Consider the following 14,696-nt stretch of genomic DNA (forward strand, 5'->3'; position numbering starts at 1 on the left):
GCCCAGGTCCCAGAGAGATTAGTAAACAGAAATTAATTTTAAAGATTTTTCATGTGGAAAATAAAATGCTTTTAACTTGGACCAAACTGTTCATACCAACCACAAATACTGAGGAGAGGAAAACATGGCACTGGTCTCTCTGAGAGTCTTGGCTTAAAATCTCTAGGAGGTGGAGCACGGGGCCAAGAGATGTGCAGGAATGTCACTTTATTATATGTCCTGTCTAAAACTACATTGAATTGGCTTTCAACACTGCATTCTATGATAGGGAAGTGGCACATTAGAAAAACACTTTGGTGAGATAGAGGGAGACACAAAATTCGTTGTTTAATGTCAATTATGTTATTTACCCTTATTCATTGCTAACACCCAAATTCACATCTCCATCCCAGACCTCACACCTGAACTCTCAACTTGTATATTAGAATACCTGTTTACATCCCCACATGGATGCCTAGCAGATGTCTCAAATGTAACACACTCAAACTCCTTATCTTTTCCAAGAAAACTTTTCCTTCCCTCAATCTTTTCCATCTCAGTTAATGACAACTTCATATTTTCAATTATTCAAGTCAGAAAATCTGGGGTCATCCCTTGACTCTTTCTCTCATACCCTGTATCTTTCTCTTTTTTGAGATAGGGTCTCACTCTGTTACCCTGGCTGGAATGCAGTGGGATGATCATGGCTCACTGCAGCCTCAACTTCCTAGGCTCAAGCCTCCCACGTAGCTATGATTATAGGCACCAGCTACCATGCCCAGCTAATTTTGTGATTTTTGTATTTTTTGTAGAGGCAGTGTCTCTCAGACAGGTCTTGAACTCTCAGCTTCAAGCAGCCCTCCCACCTTGGACTCCCAAAGTGCTGGGATTACAGATGTAAGCCACTGTGCCCAGCCCTTATTTATCTTTATACCAAATTCTGTTGGCCTATATTCAAAACATATCCAGAATCTAATCACTTCTCACCATCTCTACTACCTACTATAACCGGGTTTTTGGGGTGCTGGGGAGGCACAGTTCCCCAGAGAAAATGTTGTAGGTTCTTGGTCTCTGCCCTCTCAAGAATGAGAGCGCGGACCACAGCAGGTGCGCTGTATGCCCATAAGAGTAAATACTGGATCTCAAACACAGTTTTTGCAGAAAGTGATTTTATTTATGTAGAGAAAAGAGAAAAAAAAGGAGAAGAAAGAAAACTTCCACAAGGATTGTGGAAGGGGGCTCCAGAGGGGAAATCCGAGAGAGAAAGACGGCTTCCACCAAGTGAGTGTTCGTGGAAGGGGACCCAAACAAGGAGTCAGAAGGGGTGTGGAAGAAGAGGACTCTTAACCTGGGAGGAACCCCCACCTTCTCCAAGACCCCCGGGCCAATGAAAGGAGTTCCTTAGAACTTCCGCTGGAGTGACTGACTCTTAGTTTCTTCCCGCACCCGTGAAATTGAAACATAAACGGTTAAATCTCCCAGATGGAGAGAGATGGGAGGGGGGCATGGCCCTGGCAAGTTCTTGCCCTTAAAACTACGCGTGCGGTGGCTCAAGCCTGTAATCCCAGCACTTTGGGAGGCCGTGGCGGGTGGATCACGAGGTCAAGAGATCGAGACCATCCTGGTCAACATGGTGAAACCCCGTCTCTACTAAAAATACAAAAAAATTAGCTGGGCATGGTGGCGCATGCCTGTAATCCCAGCTACTCAGGAGGCTGAGGCAGGAGAATTGCCTGAACCCAGGAGGCGGAGGTTGCAGTGAGCCGAGATCGCGCCATTGCACTCCAGCCTGGGTAACAAGAGCGAAACTCCGTACTGGGGGGAATAGGGGAGGGACACGGGGGGGGGGGGGAGGAGCTGGGGAGGGATAGCATGGGGAGAAATGCCAGATGTGGGTGAAGGGGAGGAAGACAGCAAATCACACTGCCACGTGTGTACCTATGCAACTATCTTGCATGTTCTGCACATGTACCCCAAAACCTAAAATGCAATAATAAAAAAAAAAAAAAAAAAAAAAAAAAAAAAACCTTACGCCCCCTCGTGGACCCGGTAAGAGAATACATTCCCTCACAACTATCCTGGTTCAAGGCACCATCATCTCTCACCTAAATTATTTTAATAGTTTCTCAAATGATTTCCAGTTTAAGTGGTTTTCTGATTCTTCCTGCATCCCTCTCCTGTCACCCACATATATTCTCAGCCTGATTAATCCTTCTAAAATAGTGTTGTGCAACAGAAATACAATGTGAGCCACACATGTAAATTAAAAAAATTTTTTTGGAGTGCAGTGGCATGATCATAGCTCACTATAACCTCAAACTCCTGAGTTCAAGTGATCCTCCCACATCAGCCTCCCAAGTAGCTAGGACTACAGATGTCAGTTACCATGCCTCATTAAAAAAAAAATTTAGTAGAGATGTGATCTTACTATGTTGCCCAGGCTGTTCATATGTACATTTAAAATTTCCAGAAATCACTTTTTATTTTGTTAAGAAAGAGTCTCATTCTGTCCCCTACTCTGGAGTGCAGTGGCACAATCTCAGCTCACTCCAATCTCCACCTCCTGGTACAAGCAATTCTCATGCCTCAGCCTCCTCCCTGGTTGAGGTTACAGGCATGCACCACCAAGCCTGGCTAATTTTTATATTTTCAGTAGAGACAGGGTTTCACCATGTTGGCCAGGCTGGTCTCAAACTCCTGGCCTCAAGAGATCCACCCACCTTGGTCTCACAAAGTGCTGGGATTACAGGCATGAGTCATTGTGCCTGGCCCAGAAATCACATTTTAAAAACTAAAAAGAAATAGATGAAGTAATTGTAATAATATATTTTAAAAATCTAGGCACCCCTTGTCACAGTCTGTCTTCATCTTCCACTCTCTGCCCCCTTACTCTGCTCCAGGCACACTCCTGTTTCAGGGCCTTTGAACATGCTGTTCCCTTTGCTTGGAATGCCCTTTCCCCAGAATAAGCATGAGACACTCTCTCAACTTCTTCAGGTCTTTGCTCAAATGTCAATTGCTCAGAGAGGCTTTTCCTGATCTCCCTATTTAAAATTTCTATAACTCCATGTCCTAAAGTTCCCATTCCCATGCCCTGCTTTATTTTCTTAGTTCTTCTCACCATCTAACATAAACATACATTTATTTGATTATTTGTCTCCTCCCACTAAAACATAAAGCTTATGAGGGCAGGAAATTTGGTCTATTTTATTTACTGTGGTATTCCCAGCACCTAGAAAAGTGCCTAGTACATAGTAGGAACTCAAAAAATATTTGATGAATAAATTAATAAATGACTACAAGTAAACACTGATACAATGTCAGAAGGCACAGGAAAGAGGTAAGGGTGTCATGATGACCATTTAATGAAGTGAAGGCTGAGATTCCTTGCTTTCCTACTCTATCTATAGAGGAGAGATGATCAAGGGGAGATAAAATACATCTTTTCTTGGAAGCAGTGGACAGGAGTCCTAGATATGAAACCTAGCTCTCAGCTTGAAGACAAGTTTAAGAAGGCTTTTATATCCAAGTTAAATCAATTAAAATGAGGTTTTATCCAATATTAAGAGTTAGAAAAAAAAACATAAAAACTATGCCCTGAATTAAAAGACTGCTTATGACTGAGATGCTATACTAAGAAAAGCTCCTTTCAAGGTTTGTTTTGCCAAATTCCATGACGCACGGTGGAGCCATGTACAAGTTTATATTGAATATTTTCATTAATTAATTCAGTCAAAATCTTGAGGATATTGTGTTAACTAAGCGAAAATTAAGAACAAAAGGTAACCACTGGTATTTACATAAGTTCGTTCATTATTTAAATACTGTCTTTTGGTACTGGGAATCTCTATCTTTACAGTAAAGACTTACTTGAATAGAAACATGGAACTTTCTTTTTGACCTTAAACAAACTGACAGAGGTTTCGTTGTTTTAACGACCATCCCACTTACCTGAGTACGTAGCCAGACTCACAGAGCTTCTTGAGTTTGCCTAACCTTCAACATGGAGCCCACTTTGTCATCTATTTTCTAAATCTTTAGAATCGAATCTTCTATCATCTCTTGCCTGAATTACTGCACCTCTGGGCTTCACACTTGACCTCTCCAATCTATTTCCACACAGCATATCAGCTAGAGTAATTTGGATTTTTTTTTTTTTTTTTTTTTTTTGAGGCAAGGTTTGGCTCTATTGCCTAGGCTAGAGTACAGTGATATATGATCTTGGCTCACTGCAACTCCCGCTTCCCAGGCCCAAGCCACCATCCCACTTCAGTCTCCCAAGTAGCTGGAACTAGAGGCACATGCCACCATTCCCAGTTAATTTTTATATTTTTGTAGAGACAAGGTTTCACCATGTTGCCCAGGCTGGTCTCAAACTCATGAGCACAAGCAATATGCCTGTCTTGGCCTCCCAAAGTGCTGGGATTATAGGCATGAGCCACGATACCCAGCCTTAGAGTAATTTTTTAAACAAAAGATAATCTCTCTCTCAGCCAGGAACTGTCATTCACACCTATAATCCCAGCACTTTGGGAGGCTCAGGTGGGTGAATCACCTGAGGTCTGGAGTTCGAGACCAGCCTGACCAACATGGAGAAACCCCGTCTCTACTAAAAACACAAATTAGCCGGGCATGGTGGCACATGCCTGTAATCCCAGCTACTCAGGAGGCTGAGGCAGGAGAATTGCTTGAACCCGGGAGGTGGAGATTGCAGTGAGCCGAGCCGAGATTACACTCCAGCCTGGGCAACAAAAGTGAAATTCCGTCTAAAAAAAAAATCCTCTTTCCTTTGGTCAGGCCTCTTCAGTGGCTTTGGGTAAAGTCTAAGCATTTAAAGTAGCTTACAAGGCACTGCATGATCTTGCCAGTGAAGCATGGTGATTATGGAGCAAGGAGCTAGGATGTGTAAATTTGAATCCTGGTTCTGCCATTTACTAGCTTTGTGACTTTGGGAAAATTACTTCTCTATGCCTCAGTTTTCTCTCTATAAAATGGGGGATATAATAGAAGCAATCTCACAGAGCTACTGGGAAGATGAAATCAATATAATATACATGAAGAGCGTAACAAAATTCCTGGCACCTAAGTTTCATATCAATATTACCTATTATTTATGCTACATCTCTTCCCCTGGACCGTGTGTTCTAGTCATTCTGTGTCAATAGGCCCTATAACATTCCAGAAATAATGCTTTCAGACCCTCCCACATCCTGCTACTCTACTTGGAATGCTTTCTCTTTCCTCTCTTCTTTCCACCCAACTCCTTCTCTCTGAGCTTAACTACCACTTACTTTGGGAAGACTTTCCAGGCCAGGCCAATTGCTTCTAAGTGTGGGTTTCTGTGGGATACAAGTAGGGCTGCCAGATGTCAGGATACCCAGTTAAATTGGAATGTCAGATAAACAACAAATAATCATCTTCTAGTAGAAGTATGTTCCCTGCAATAATATACTAACAAATGAATAGTTTTTTTCTTATAAATATGTCCCATGCAATATTTAGGACATATTCAATCCTAAACATTTGTTTATTTGATGTTTGAATTAACTGTGTGTCCTGTGTTTTATCTGTCAATGCTAAATCCAGTAAATCCTCTATCAGTAATCCTTTATCACACTGTAATCATTTAAATAAGTGCAACAAGTGGTTCTTTATTCTCCCCACTAGAGTGCAGCTCTGTGAGGGCAGGGCCCATGCAGTTTGTTTTAGACCCAGAACCTGGCACAGCAGGGATTCCTGAAGACTGAGGAATACTCCATCAAACCAAAGCTCAGCCACCATCTGTTGGGAGTTGACTCTACAAGCAAACTTCCAGGGAGTGCAAAGCATTTTCAGCGTGGTGCAAAGAGTCTCATGTCCACAGGTGGACCAGATGATGGCACTGCTTTTCAGAATAGCTCCAGTGTGGCTGTGCTCTGTGACTCACACCTGTAATAGCAGCATTTTTGAGGCCAAGGCAGGCCGATCACCTGAGGTCAGGAGTTCAAGATCAGCTTGGCCAACATGGTGAAACAAATATTAGCTGGGCATGATAGCAGATGCCTGTAATTCCAGCTACTCGGGAGCCTGAGGCAGGAGAATCGCTTGAAACAGGGAGGAAGAGGTTGCAGTGAGCCCAGATCGGGCCATTGCACTCCAGCCTGGGAGAAAGGGCGACATTACTCTGTCTCAAACAAAGAATAGAAAAGAATAGCTTCAGTGTGATGATACTGTTGACTCCCTAATGACAGCTTTAAGGTGACCCCATTATTTTACATTCAAAAAAGACATTGAGTTTTCACACCTATTTCACTTGACCCTCAAGGCAAATAATAACATCCATATTTAAGAGATGAGGAAATGGAGACTCAGAAATGTCTTGCCTAAGATAACCAATAAAAGAGAGCCACAGTTTTGACTCTTAGGAGTTCACTAATTAGGGCTGGGCGCGGTGGCTCACACCTGTAATCCCAGCACTTTGGGAGGCCGAGGTGGGTGGATCACGAGGTCAAGAGATGGAGACTGTCCTTGCCAACATGGTGAAACCCCATCTCTACTAAAAAGTACAAAAAAATTAGCCAGGCATGGTGGTGTGTGCCTGTAGTCCCAGCTTCTCAGGAGGCTGAGGCAGGAGAATTGCTTGAAACCGGAAAACGGAATTTGCAGTGAGCCAGGATTGCACCACTCCACTCCAGCCTGGTAATAGAGCGAGACTCTGTCCCCCCGCAACCCCCCCCCCCAAAAAAAGGCCAGGCCTGTAATCCCAGCCCTAGCTCACACAAGTAATTCCAGTACTTTCGGAGTCTGAGGCGGGCAGATCACGAGGTCAAGAGATCAAGATCATCGTGGCCAACATAGTGACACCCTGTCTCTACTAAAAAAAAATACAAAAATTCACTGGGCTTGGTGGCTCAAGCCTGTAGTCTCAGCTACTCAGGAGGCTGAGGAAGGAGAATTGCTTGAACCTGGAAGGCAGAAGTTGCAGTGAGCCAAGATCACACCACTGCACTTTTGCCTGGTTGGTGACAGAGAGAGACTCGTGTCAGAAAAAAGAGAAAAAAATAGATGAAAGCAGCATAATTAGATTAAAAAGAAAGAAAGAAAAAGGAGTTGACTTCATGCTCGTTTCACTTTACCACACTGGCCATTCAGGCCAATATGAAAAAATCAGAATCCCTGGATTCTTCCTCCTCACCCAGAAAGCTTCTTTAGGAAGAAGTCTGATAGCTGAGTCCTCTCCACAGGTTCAACTGCTCCTCCCATAATGATAGCCAACAATGGTCTGAGAGACAGTAAGGCCTGGCACCACTTCCAGTGTTTCTTAACTCATCTCCCATGTTAGAGATGACTTTATTTATTTTATTTGTTTATTTTTCTTTTGAGACAGAGTCTTGCTGTGTTGCCCAGGCTGGAGTACAGTGGCATGATCTCGGCTCACTGTAACCTCCACCTCCCAGGTTCAAGCAATTCTCCTGCTTCAGCCTCCCAAGTAGCTGGGATTACAGGTGTGTGCCATCACCCCCAGCTAATTTTTGTATTTTTAGTAGAGATGTGGTTTCACCATGTTGGCCAGGCTAGTCTCAAACTGCTGACCTCGTGTGACCCACCTGTCCTAGCCTCCCAAAGTGCTGGGATTACAGTCGTGAGCCAGCCCAGATGACATTATTTAGGGCAGGAGAATAGAGAGCTTGCTCAGAGTTACAGGAAAATAGGAGTAACAGTGGTCAGAACCCGAAATGCATTCCTTTTCTTTTACCTGCATCTCTAGGAGACACCATCCCACCATCTACTAAATTTTCAGACACAGCAACTTGCACTTTGAGTAGGTACATTTGTAAGCTTTCTTCTGGAATGAGGTTAGGTGGCTGAACCCGCTATTGGTTTGGCACCCAGTAGCCTCGCCTCTTAGAGCTCCTCTGGAAACCTCACCGGGGCTGAGGGTATCTGGGCTTTCTGCGGTTGCTGAGTGCCTATGAGGTTGATTAGAGGCTACTTGTGCTCCTGGAGCCCCTTCTCCTATAGGGTCAGAGACCCTCAGGAAGATTCACTCAGGCCAGAGAAGGGCTCCTGTTTCTACCCGGACGAGAGTCTGTGGACTAAACCCGAGGCTCTTTGAAAAAACTGCCATGCCCGGTCGGCCTGGGCGTCCCCATTCCAGCTTTAATGTCCCTGAGTTTATCACCCTGAAGGAGCGGACGCTGGAAGCAGGGAACAACCAAGAAAGGACTGGGCTGCCGGCGGGGCAGAAGGCCAGAAGCTAATGACCTAAAACGGAACATGCTGTGAGCAATTCGATCAAACTAGAAATGCAACTCTCCAACAGTGTTCTTAAACCGCTGCAGCCCCAGCTTACTTGGCTTGGGGTGGAAAGTGTGGGAGAAAGTCTTCACGGCCGGCAGAATTCCTCGCTGACTGCTGCTCATCCGGCAGTTTTCCATTTTGTTTTAAGGGCGGACGCCGCGGCTGGCTGGTCGAGCGCCTATCTACTCCGCAGCACAGACGGCCCTGCCTAGAGGCTCTGCTCCCCTAGCCAGTCGGAAGGAAGGGCACTGTACCCACCGTAACAAAACCCACAAACGCAACTGAATTAACACTACTGCTTGTTTGGGTCACTGAAGACAACCTTTCCTGTGTTGACAGGATTCTAGCCCGACTTTCGTTTGGAACTCAGGATCAGACCTTTACCAAATTACCGACCTGGGTTAGAGGTGCCCGCACGTGTCGAGGCCATCTGGCCAAGGACAGGGAGTTGCCCCCTGGGAGAATCTTTTACTCTGCGCAGCGGAGCCGCTCGGCTGGGCCCGCCGCAGCCCCACTCCCACTCCGCGCGCCGGGCTCCCGCAGCGACCCGGGCTCTGGTTGCCGGGGTAACGCGGGTCGCAGGCGCCAAAGGCGGGTGCGCCGCGCGCGCTGCAGCTCCTCCTCCCCCTGGCGGGCCGCGGAGGCGACGCGCTGCCAGCGCCCTGAGGCGAGTGGTTCTCCTGCCGGAAAATCGCGGCTCCGGGGCCGCTCTGGGCTCAGCCAGTGAGAGGCCGGGGGTGTGGTAGAGAGAAGGAGTTGGCAGGGTACTTAGGACCGCTCCGGCCGCTAAGCCCAGCCTCCTTCACACTTTCGCTTGTCGCGTCTGCTGCCCGCGGCAGCCGGGGAGTTGAGGTAATAGAGCGGCCATCAGGCCGCATCATGGTGACCCCCTGTCCCACCAGCCCCGCGAGCCCCGCCGCCCGGGCGGGGAGGCGGGACCATGACCAGAACCTCCGCGCCCCGGTGAAGAAGAGCAGGCGTCCCCGCCTCCGGAGGAAGCAGCCGCTGCAGCCCCTGAACCCGTGCCCGCTCCCGGGAGACTCCGGCATTTGCGACCTGTTCGAGTCCCCTAGCTCCAGCTCGGACGGCGCAGACACTCCCTCTGCGGCGCGGGGCGGTAGTCCCCTGCCCGGCCCGGCCCAGCCCTTGGCACAGCTAGATCTACAGACCTTCCGCGATTACGGCCAGAGCTGCTACGCCTTCTGCAAGGCGCAAGAGAGCCACTTCCACCCGCGGGAGGCGCTGGCGCGGCAGCCACAAGTGAGGTGCTGGTAGAGCCAGCTCCCCGCCGCCGCTCTTCCTCTTCTCCCAGGCTGTCTCCTCTCCTGCTGGGTCGACCCTCCGGGCGCCACGGCCCGCTCCAGCCCAGCTTCCGCCCGCGGTCGAAGCAGAAGGGGCCGCGGAGGGGCAGGTCACCGACCTCATTTTACAGATGGAGAAAAGTGGGGCGTAGACGGTTTGAGGGACTTGCCCCAAGTCCTCGATCTGGCTACTGGGGAACGGTGGAGTGAGAGGAATTCGTTTCTAGGTTTAGTCTGGACTCCTACCGACCTCGGGCAAGTTATTTAATACTCTCTAAGCTTTCTTCATCTGCAAAATGGATCCCCGCCCCACTTCTTTGAATTGCTGAGTGCATTACGCGAGGTAATGTGTACCACGCACTCTGCACAGCGCCAGGTCCTAAGCCCGGCGTTCCGGCTCAGCACTGCCCACGCGTTTCCCAGTTTCCATTGCGTTTCTCTTTCTGAAATCTTGCCTCTCTCCGGTGAAGCTCCCAGACTCTTCCTGGCCCTTCCCTTCCACAGCCCCTCTCCACCCTAAGCCCAGCGGGCCCGCCTCCCTCTCCCTCCCGGCAGGTAACGGCGGAATCCCGCTGTAAGCTGCTCAGCTGGCTGATCCCAGTGCACCGCCAATTCGGTCTCTCCTTCGAGTCGCTGTGCCTGACGGTGAACACTCTGGACCGCTTCCTCACCACCACGCCGGTGGCTGCAGACTGCTTCCAGCTACTCGGGGTCACCTCCTTGCTCATCGCTTGCAAACAGGTACCTCCACGCGGTACCTGGGGACGAAAACTCCATGCCACTCCCTGGCCACGCGTCTCTCCAGCGCGCGCACACAATTCAGTGCTGGGTCCCCAGAACGCCTTTTGGCAGATATTTGCATATGCATATATTCCTTAGCCTTAACTTCCCAATTCCTCCACAACGAACAACCCTGTCACTCAGCCCCCAAATAAATAGTCTAATATACTAATAGCTGTAGTCAGTCCCAAACATCTCTTTGTGACACCTCTGGTCTCATCTCCGAAAAAGCCTTCAGATTTTCCCAAGCTTTTTTTTAGTTGGACAGTAGTTAGACGAACTGCGCTGGAAGTACGCCCCAGATCACTTACGTGGAAGCAATGGAGAGGTGGAGTCCCTGCTGTCTCTCTGGAAGGGATGGGGAAAGTCCCGGGCTTTAGACTGGAATGGGCCTCGGGCCGGGAAGCCGCAAGGTAGGTTGAATGTGCCCTGTGTTGCAGGTGGAGGTGCACCCGCCGCGCGTGAAGCAGCTCCTGGCCCTGTGCTGCGGCGCCTTCTCCCGGCAGCAGCTCTGCAACCTCGAGTGCATCGTGCTGCACAAGCTACACTTCAGCCTGGGTGCACCCACCATTAGCTTCTTCCTGGAGCATTTCACGCACGCTCGTGTGGAGGCGGGGCAGTCTGAGGTCTCCGAAGCTCTGGAAGCGCAAGCCCTGGCGCGCGGGGTGGCCGAACTGAGTCTGGCCGACTATGCCTTCACCAGCTACTCCCCCTCCCTGCTGGCGATCTGCTGCCTGGCGCTGGCGGACCGCATGCTGCGGGTCCCGCGTCCGGTGGACTTGCGCCTGGGCGAGCACCCGGAGGCGGCGCTGCAGGACTGCCTGGGCAAGCTGCAGTTGCTGGTGGCCATGAACAGTACTTCCCTAACTCACATGCTGCCTGTTCAGATCTTCGAGAAGTGCAGCCTGTCCCTGAGCTCGAAATAAAACAGACTCTTGGTTTCCTTTTAGTTCCTGGCCCAGTTACTGGACCTCTCCCATAGCCTCAGAAGAGTGTAATATTGTTTCACAGAGAAGGCTTCAGGGCCTGCTTGGTCAGCTGCAGGTTGTAAATAGTGTGTGATAGTAGCATCTGGTATTTTATTTATTTTGCAGCGAGCACATGAGGGAGGTGAGTCTTTCCCCAATAAACAGTTGTGGTTTGTCTAAATACTGCAAGTGTCTGTCTGTGGTGAGGAAAGGTGAATTCAGCTCAGGAATGGGGTGGTTGGCATTGTTTGAGGGATTTTACCTTCCCTCTGGGTCCACTCTGTAGTTGGCATCTCTGTGGAAACACCAGGTCAGGTGAGGTCCTGGATCCTGAATTCCAGAGATTAGTGGAGTTAGGATCACCTGATGGCTTGAGTCCTGTGACCCTCGTGTCAAGAGACTAGGGACTCTGCCCTCCTACAGAGTCCAAAAGGGTGCAGTGAGTGCAGTGTAGTGTAAGACAGAATAGAACCTCTATGCTGTCAGATGACTGCACTTGCTAATGAGGCAGAAGTGAGGCTGGGAAGCTTTGGGGACCACACAGGCACACTAGCAGAGGTGGGGGAAAGCAAGCAACATCCAGGCATGGAGAATTCTGTGTTCAACTGGAGCATGTTGAAAACCAAGGCTGTGACTGGTCATGGCCATTGCAGGTCAAGCCCATTTACCCTGCAATTATGTGGTTTAACTGTTCATGCTACCACATGGTGCCCAAGATAACTGGCATAATAGTCATAATGGCTATATTGAGTGCTATGTATTAGGAACCGTGTTCAGAATTTATTTCATTTTTCCAGCAACTCTATGAAGCAGAGTCTATTATCCCATTTTTCAGAGGACACTGGAGCACAGAGCCATTAAACAACAGTGGAGTAGCCAGGATCTGAGTCCAGAGTCCCACTCTTAGCCACACTACTAAATGTCCCCCACGTACAGGTTTCTGGTAATTCTCCAAAATGCTCTTCTTGAGGTAGGTGGCAGACAGTTATTTACTCAGTGCTCCCCATTCAGTAGGGCCTACAGAGAACATATCTGGAGAGCCAGCACAGTGCATACCTCGGTCACATTACAGGAATCATTTTATAGATTTAGAGAAAACTGAGTTGAGAAATGAGACAGGTTTGCTGGAGTTTTAGCTCTACACCTGTCATATTATCTTCAGTCTCACTGTCATGAATCTGATGCAGTCACTAAATCTCTCAGCTCTTGTCACCTCTAGCAAATTTCATATCCTCTCTCAGCTCCACAATTGAAACCAAGGTTGTTGTAAGCCTAAATGAGATTGAGAAGCTTAAATGATACTAAGCTTATGTGTTATGAGGTGGTATAAAGTAGTGATTCAATAAGTGGGCTCTGGATCCAATTTGCCAGGTGACCTTGAGCAAGTCACATATCTATGCCTACGTCTTATCTATAAAAATGGGACTAGCAATAGTGCCTATTTAGTAGGGTGGAAGCATAGCTCTAATGAGATACTCCTTACTGATTCCCCCAGCACAGGTCCTGGCACGCAGCAAGCCCTCGAGAAATAAAGGCTAGTGGTAACCTGCACAGTGATGGGAGGAGAGGAGCTATGCAGAAAAACTTGGCGCAAAGAAACAGAGAAAAAATATGGGAAAATAACAATTTGGGTGGGCGGTGAACATATGGATGTTCATTGTATTTTCACATTTTTGGTATGGTTGAAAAAAGTCATAATTTTTTTGGGGGGAAATATGGCATGTTCCCCTGCACCTAGAATAAATCAAAATGTGTGACAAATACAAATAAAAAGCACAAGGCTGGGCGAGGTGGCTCACGCCTATAATCCCAGCACTTTGGGAGGCCGAGACGGATGGATCACGAGGTCAAGAGATAGAGACCATCCTGGTCAACAAAGTGAAACACCGTCTCTACTAAAAATACAAAAATTAGCTGGGCATGGTGGCACACGCCTGTAGTCCCAGCTACTCAGGAGGCTGAGGCAGGAGAATTGTTTGAACGCAGGAGGCGGAGGTTGCGGTGAGCTGAGATCATGCCATTGCACTCCAGCCTGGATAACAAGAGCGAAATTCCGTCTCAAACAAACAAACAAAAACACACACACACACACACACAAACAAATAAAAAGCAAACAAAGTCATAGGAAATTTAGAGAAACTTCTTTGCACTTCTCTTGAAGTGTGTCTTCCAAGTGTTCTCAGAGTCAGGGATGCCTTACTCTAGACCTCTTGGATGCCTCTTCTGACATATTGCTAGGCTAAACTCTAGGAACTTCCTCCTCATTGGCTCTGGAAGAAGGAAGTGGTGATCCCCAAGCTATTTGTGTAAAAGATGCTCTGTGATGGTGAAAAAGGAGGAGGAAGATCATATCACCTGTTTCAAGTCACAAAGTATTAGGGCCCTCCGTTTTGTTGTAAGGGGTTGGGGTCTGGCCCCCAGGCAAAAGAGTAACTTTGGGGGCAGTTGTCTTAACCAGTATCTGCTCCATTAATCAGCCAAGATTGCTATGGGTTACTGGTTCCAGAATCATCCAGACTAAGAGTCATATAATCCTGCTATTCCAGTTCCTGTTACAAGAGATAATGTACAATGCCCATTTTTTTCTACCCCAACTTAGAACTCATTGGCAAAGATTTGGACAATGGGCCTATCCTGGAAATTTTGTGATGACCTGCATGTGTAGAGATCTCCCCAAAACTCAGCTAAGAGCATCCCTACTCATTTTAAAGACTGGAAAGTGAGTGAAGATGGGAATGGAGATGAACTGTCTGGTGGTTGTGCTACTCAGGAACCAGAGGAAACAGGAGACAGAACTAGGAGCAGGCTGTGGGAAGCTGGAAATAAAGCTGAAAGTCTTTTCAAAAAATCACTAATTTACCCCTACTAAGCACCAGTTACTCTACATAAATAATCTCACTCATCTTCACATTAACTCTGTTGAGGCCAGTGTAACTTTTTTTTCCCCTAAAGACCCGGGGCTCATCCACCTGGTCCTCAGGCACTCTGATCCTAAAGCCAGAGTTCCTCACCAGCAGCCATACCACACTAACTCTAGCTGGTTGACCTCACCTCAATTTAGTTTCTGCATCTACACGTGGGTCAGAGGGTCTCTCAATCTATTCCAGCTCTACCATTGGTTTACCTTCCACGGCTGTTAGGGGATCTTATTTCTTACTCCAGATAATGGGTGCAAATGAGAGGACGATGACACGTTAAAAGAGGCTATTTCACTACTACTACTACTATGTATAAAAGGAAAACAAGGTGCCCAAATATGGGGGGGTACACAAAGATTCCAAGTTCAGATGACTTCAACTTGGATGAATATGAGTGGTCCTGAGAAAGGTCCCTTCACCTAAGGATGCCCCTCCCTGGGAGATGCCTCGGACTCAGGAAAATGTCCATT

General features: G+C 47.8%; 2 protein-coding genes across 2 annotated transcripts; one reads left to right on the forward strand and one right to left on the reverse strand.

Moving 5' to 3' along the window:
- Positions 1-5,607: 5,607 nt before the first annotated feature.
- LOC144581657 (uncharacterized) lies at positions 5,608-9,140 on the reverse strand. The gene is made up of 3 exons (XM_078365990.1): positions 9,066-9,140; positions 8,656-8,974; positions 5,608-6,142 (listed from the first exon to the last, which is right to left on the reverse strand). The coding sequence occupies exons 1-3, from the start codon at positions 9,138-9,140 to the stop codon at positions 6,138-6,140; spliced, it is 399 nt and encodes a 132-aa protein (XP_078222116.1). The 3' UTR covers positions 5,608-6,137.
- CCNO (cyclin O) lies at positions 9,054-11,489 on the forward strand. The gene is made up of 3 exons (XM_002744967.6): positions 9,054-9,519; positions 10,116-10,301; positions 10,781-11,489. The coding sequence occupies exons 1-3, from the start codon at positions 9,139-9,141 to the stop codon at positions 11,264-11,266; spliced, it is 1,053 nt and encodes a 350-aa protein (XP_002745013.1). The 5' UTR covers positions 9,054-9,138; the 3' UTR covers positions 11,267-11,489.
- Positions 11,490-14,696: the final 3,207 nt, after the last annotated feature.

Source organism: Callithrix jacchus, chromosome 2 (assembly GCF_049354715.1).
Source record: "Callithrix jacchus isolate 240 chromosome 2, calJac240_pri, whole genome shotgun sequence".
NCBI lineage: Eukaryota > Metazoa > Chordata > Mammalia > Primates > Cebidae > Callithrix > Callithrix jacchus.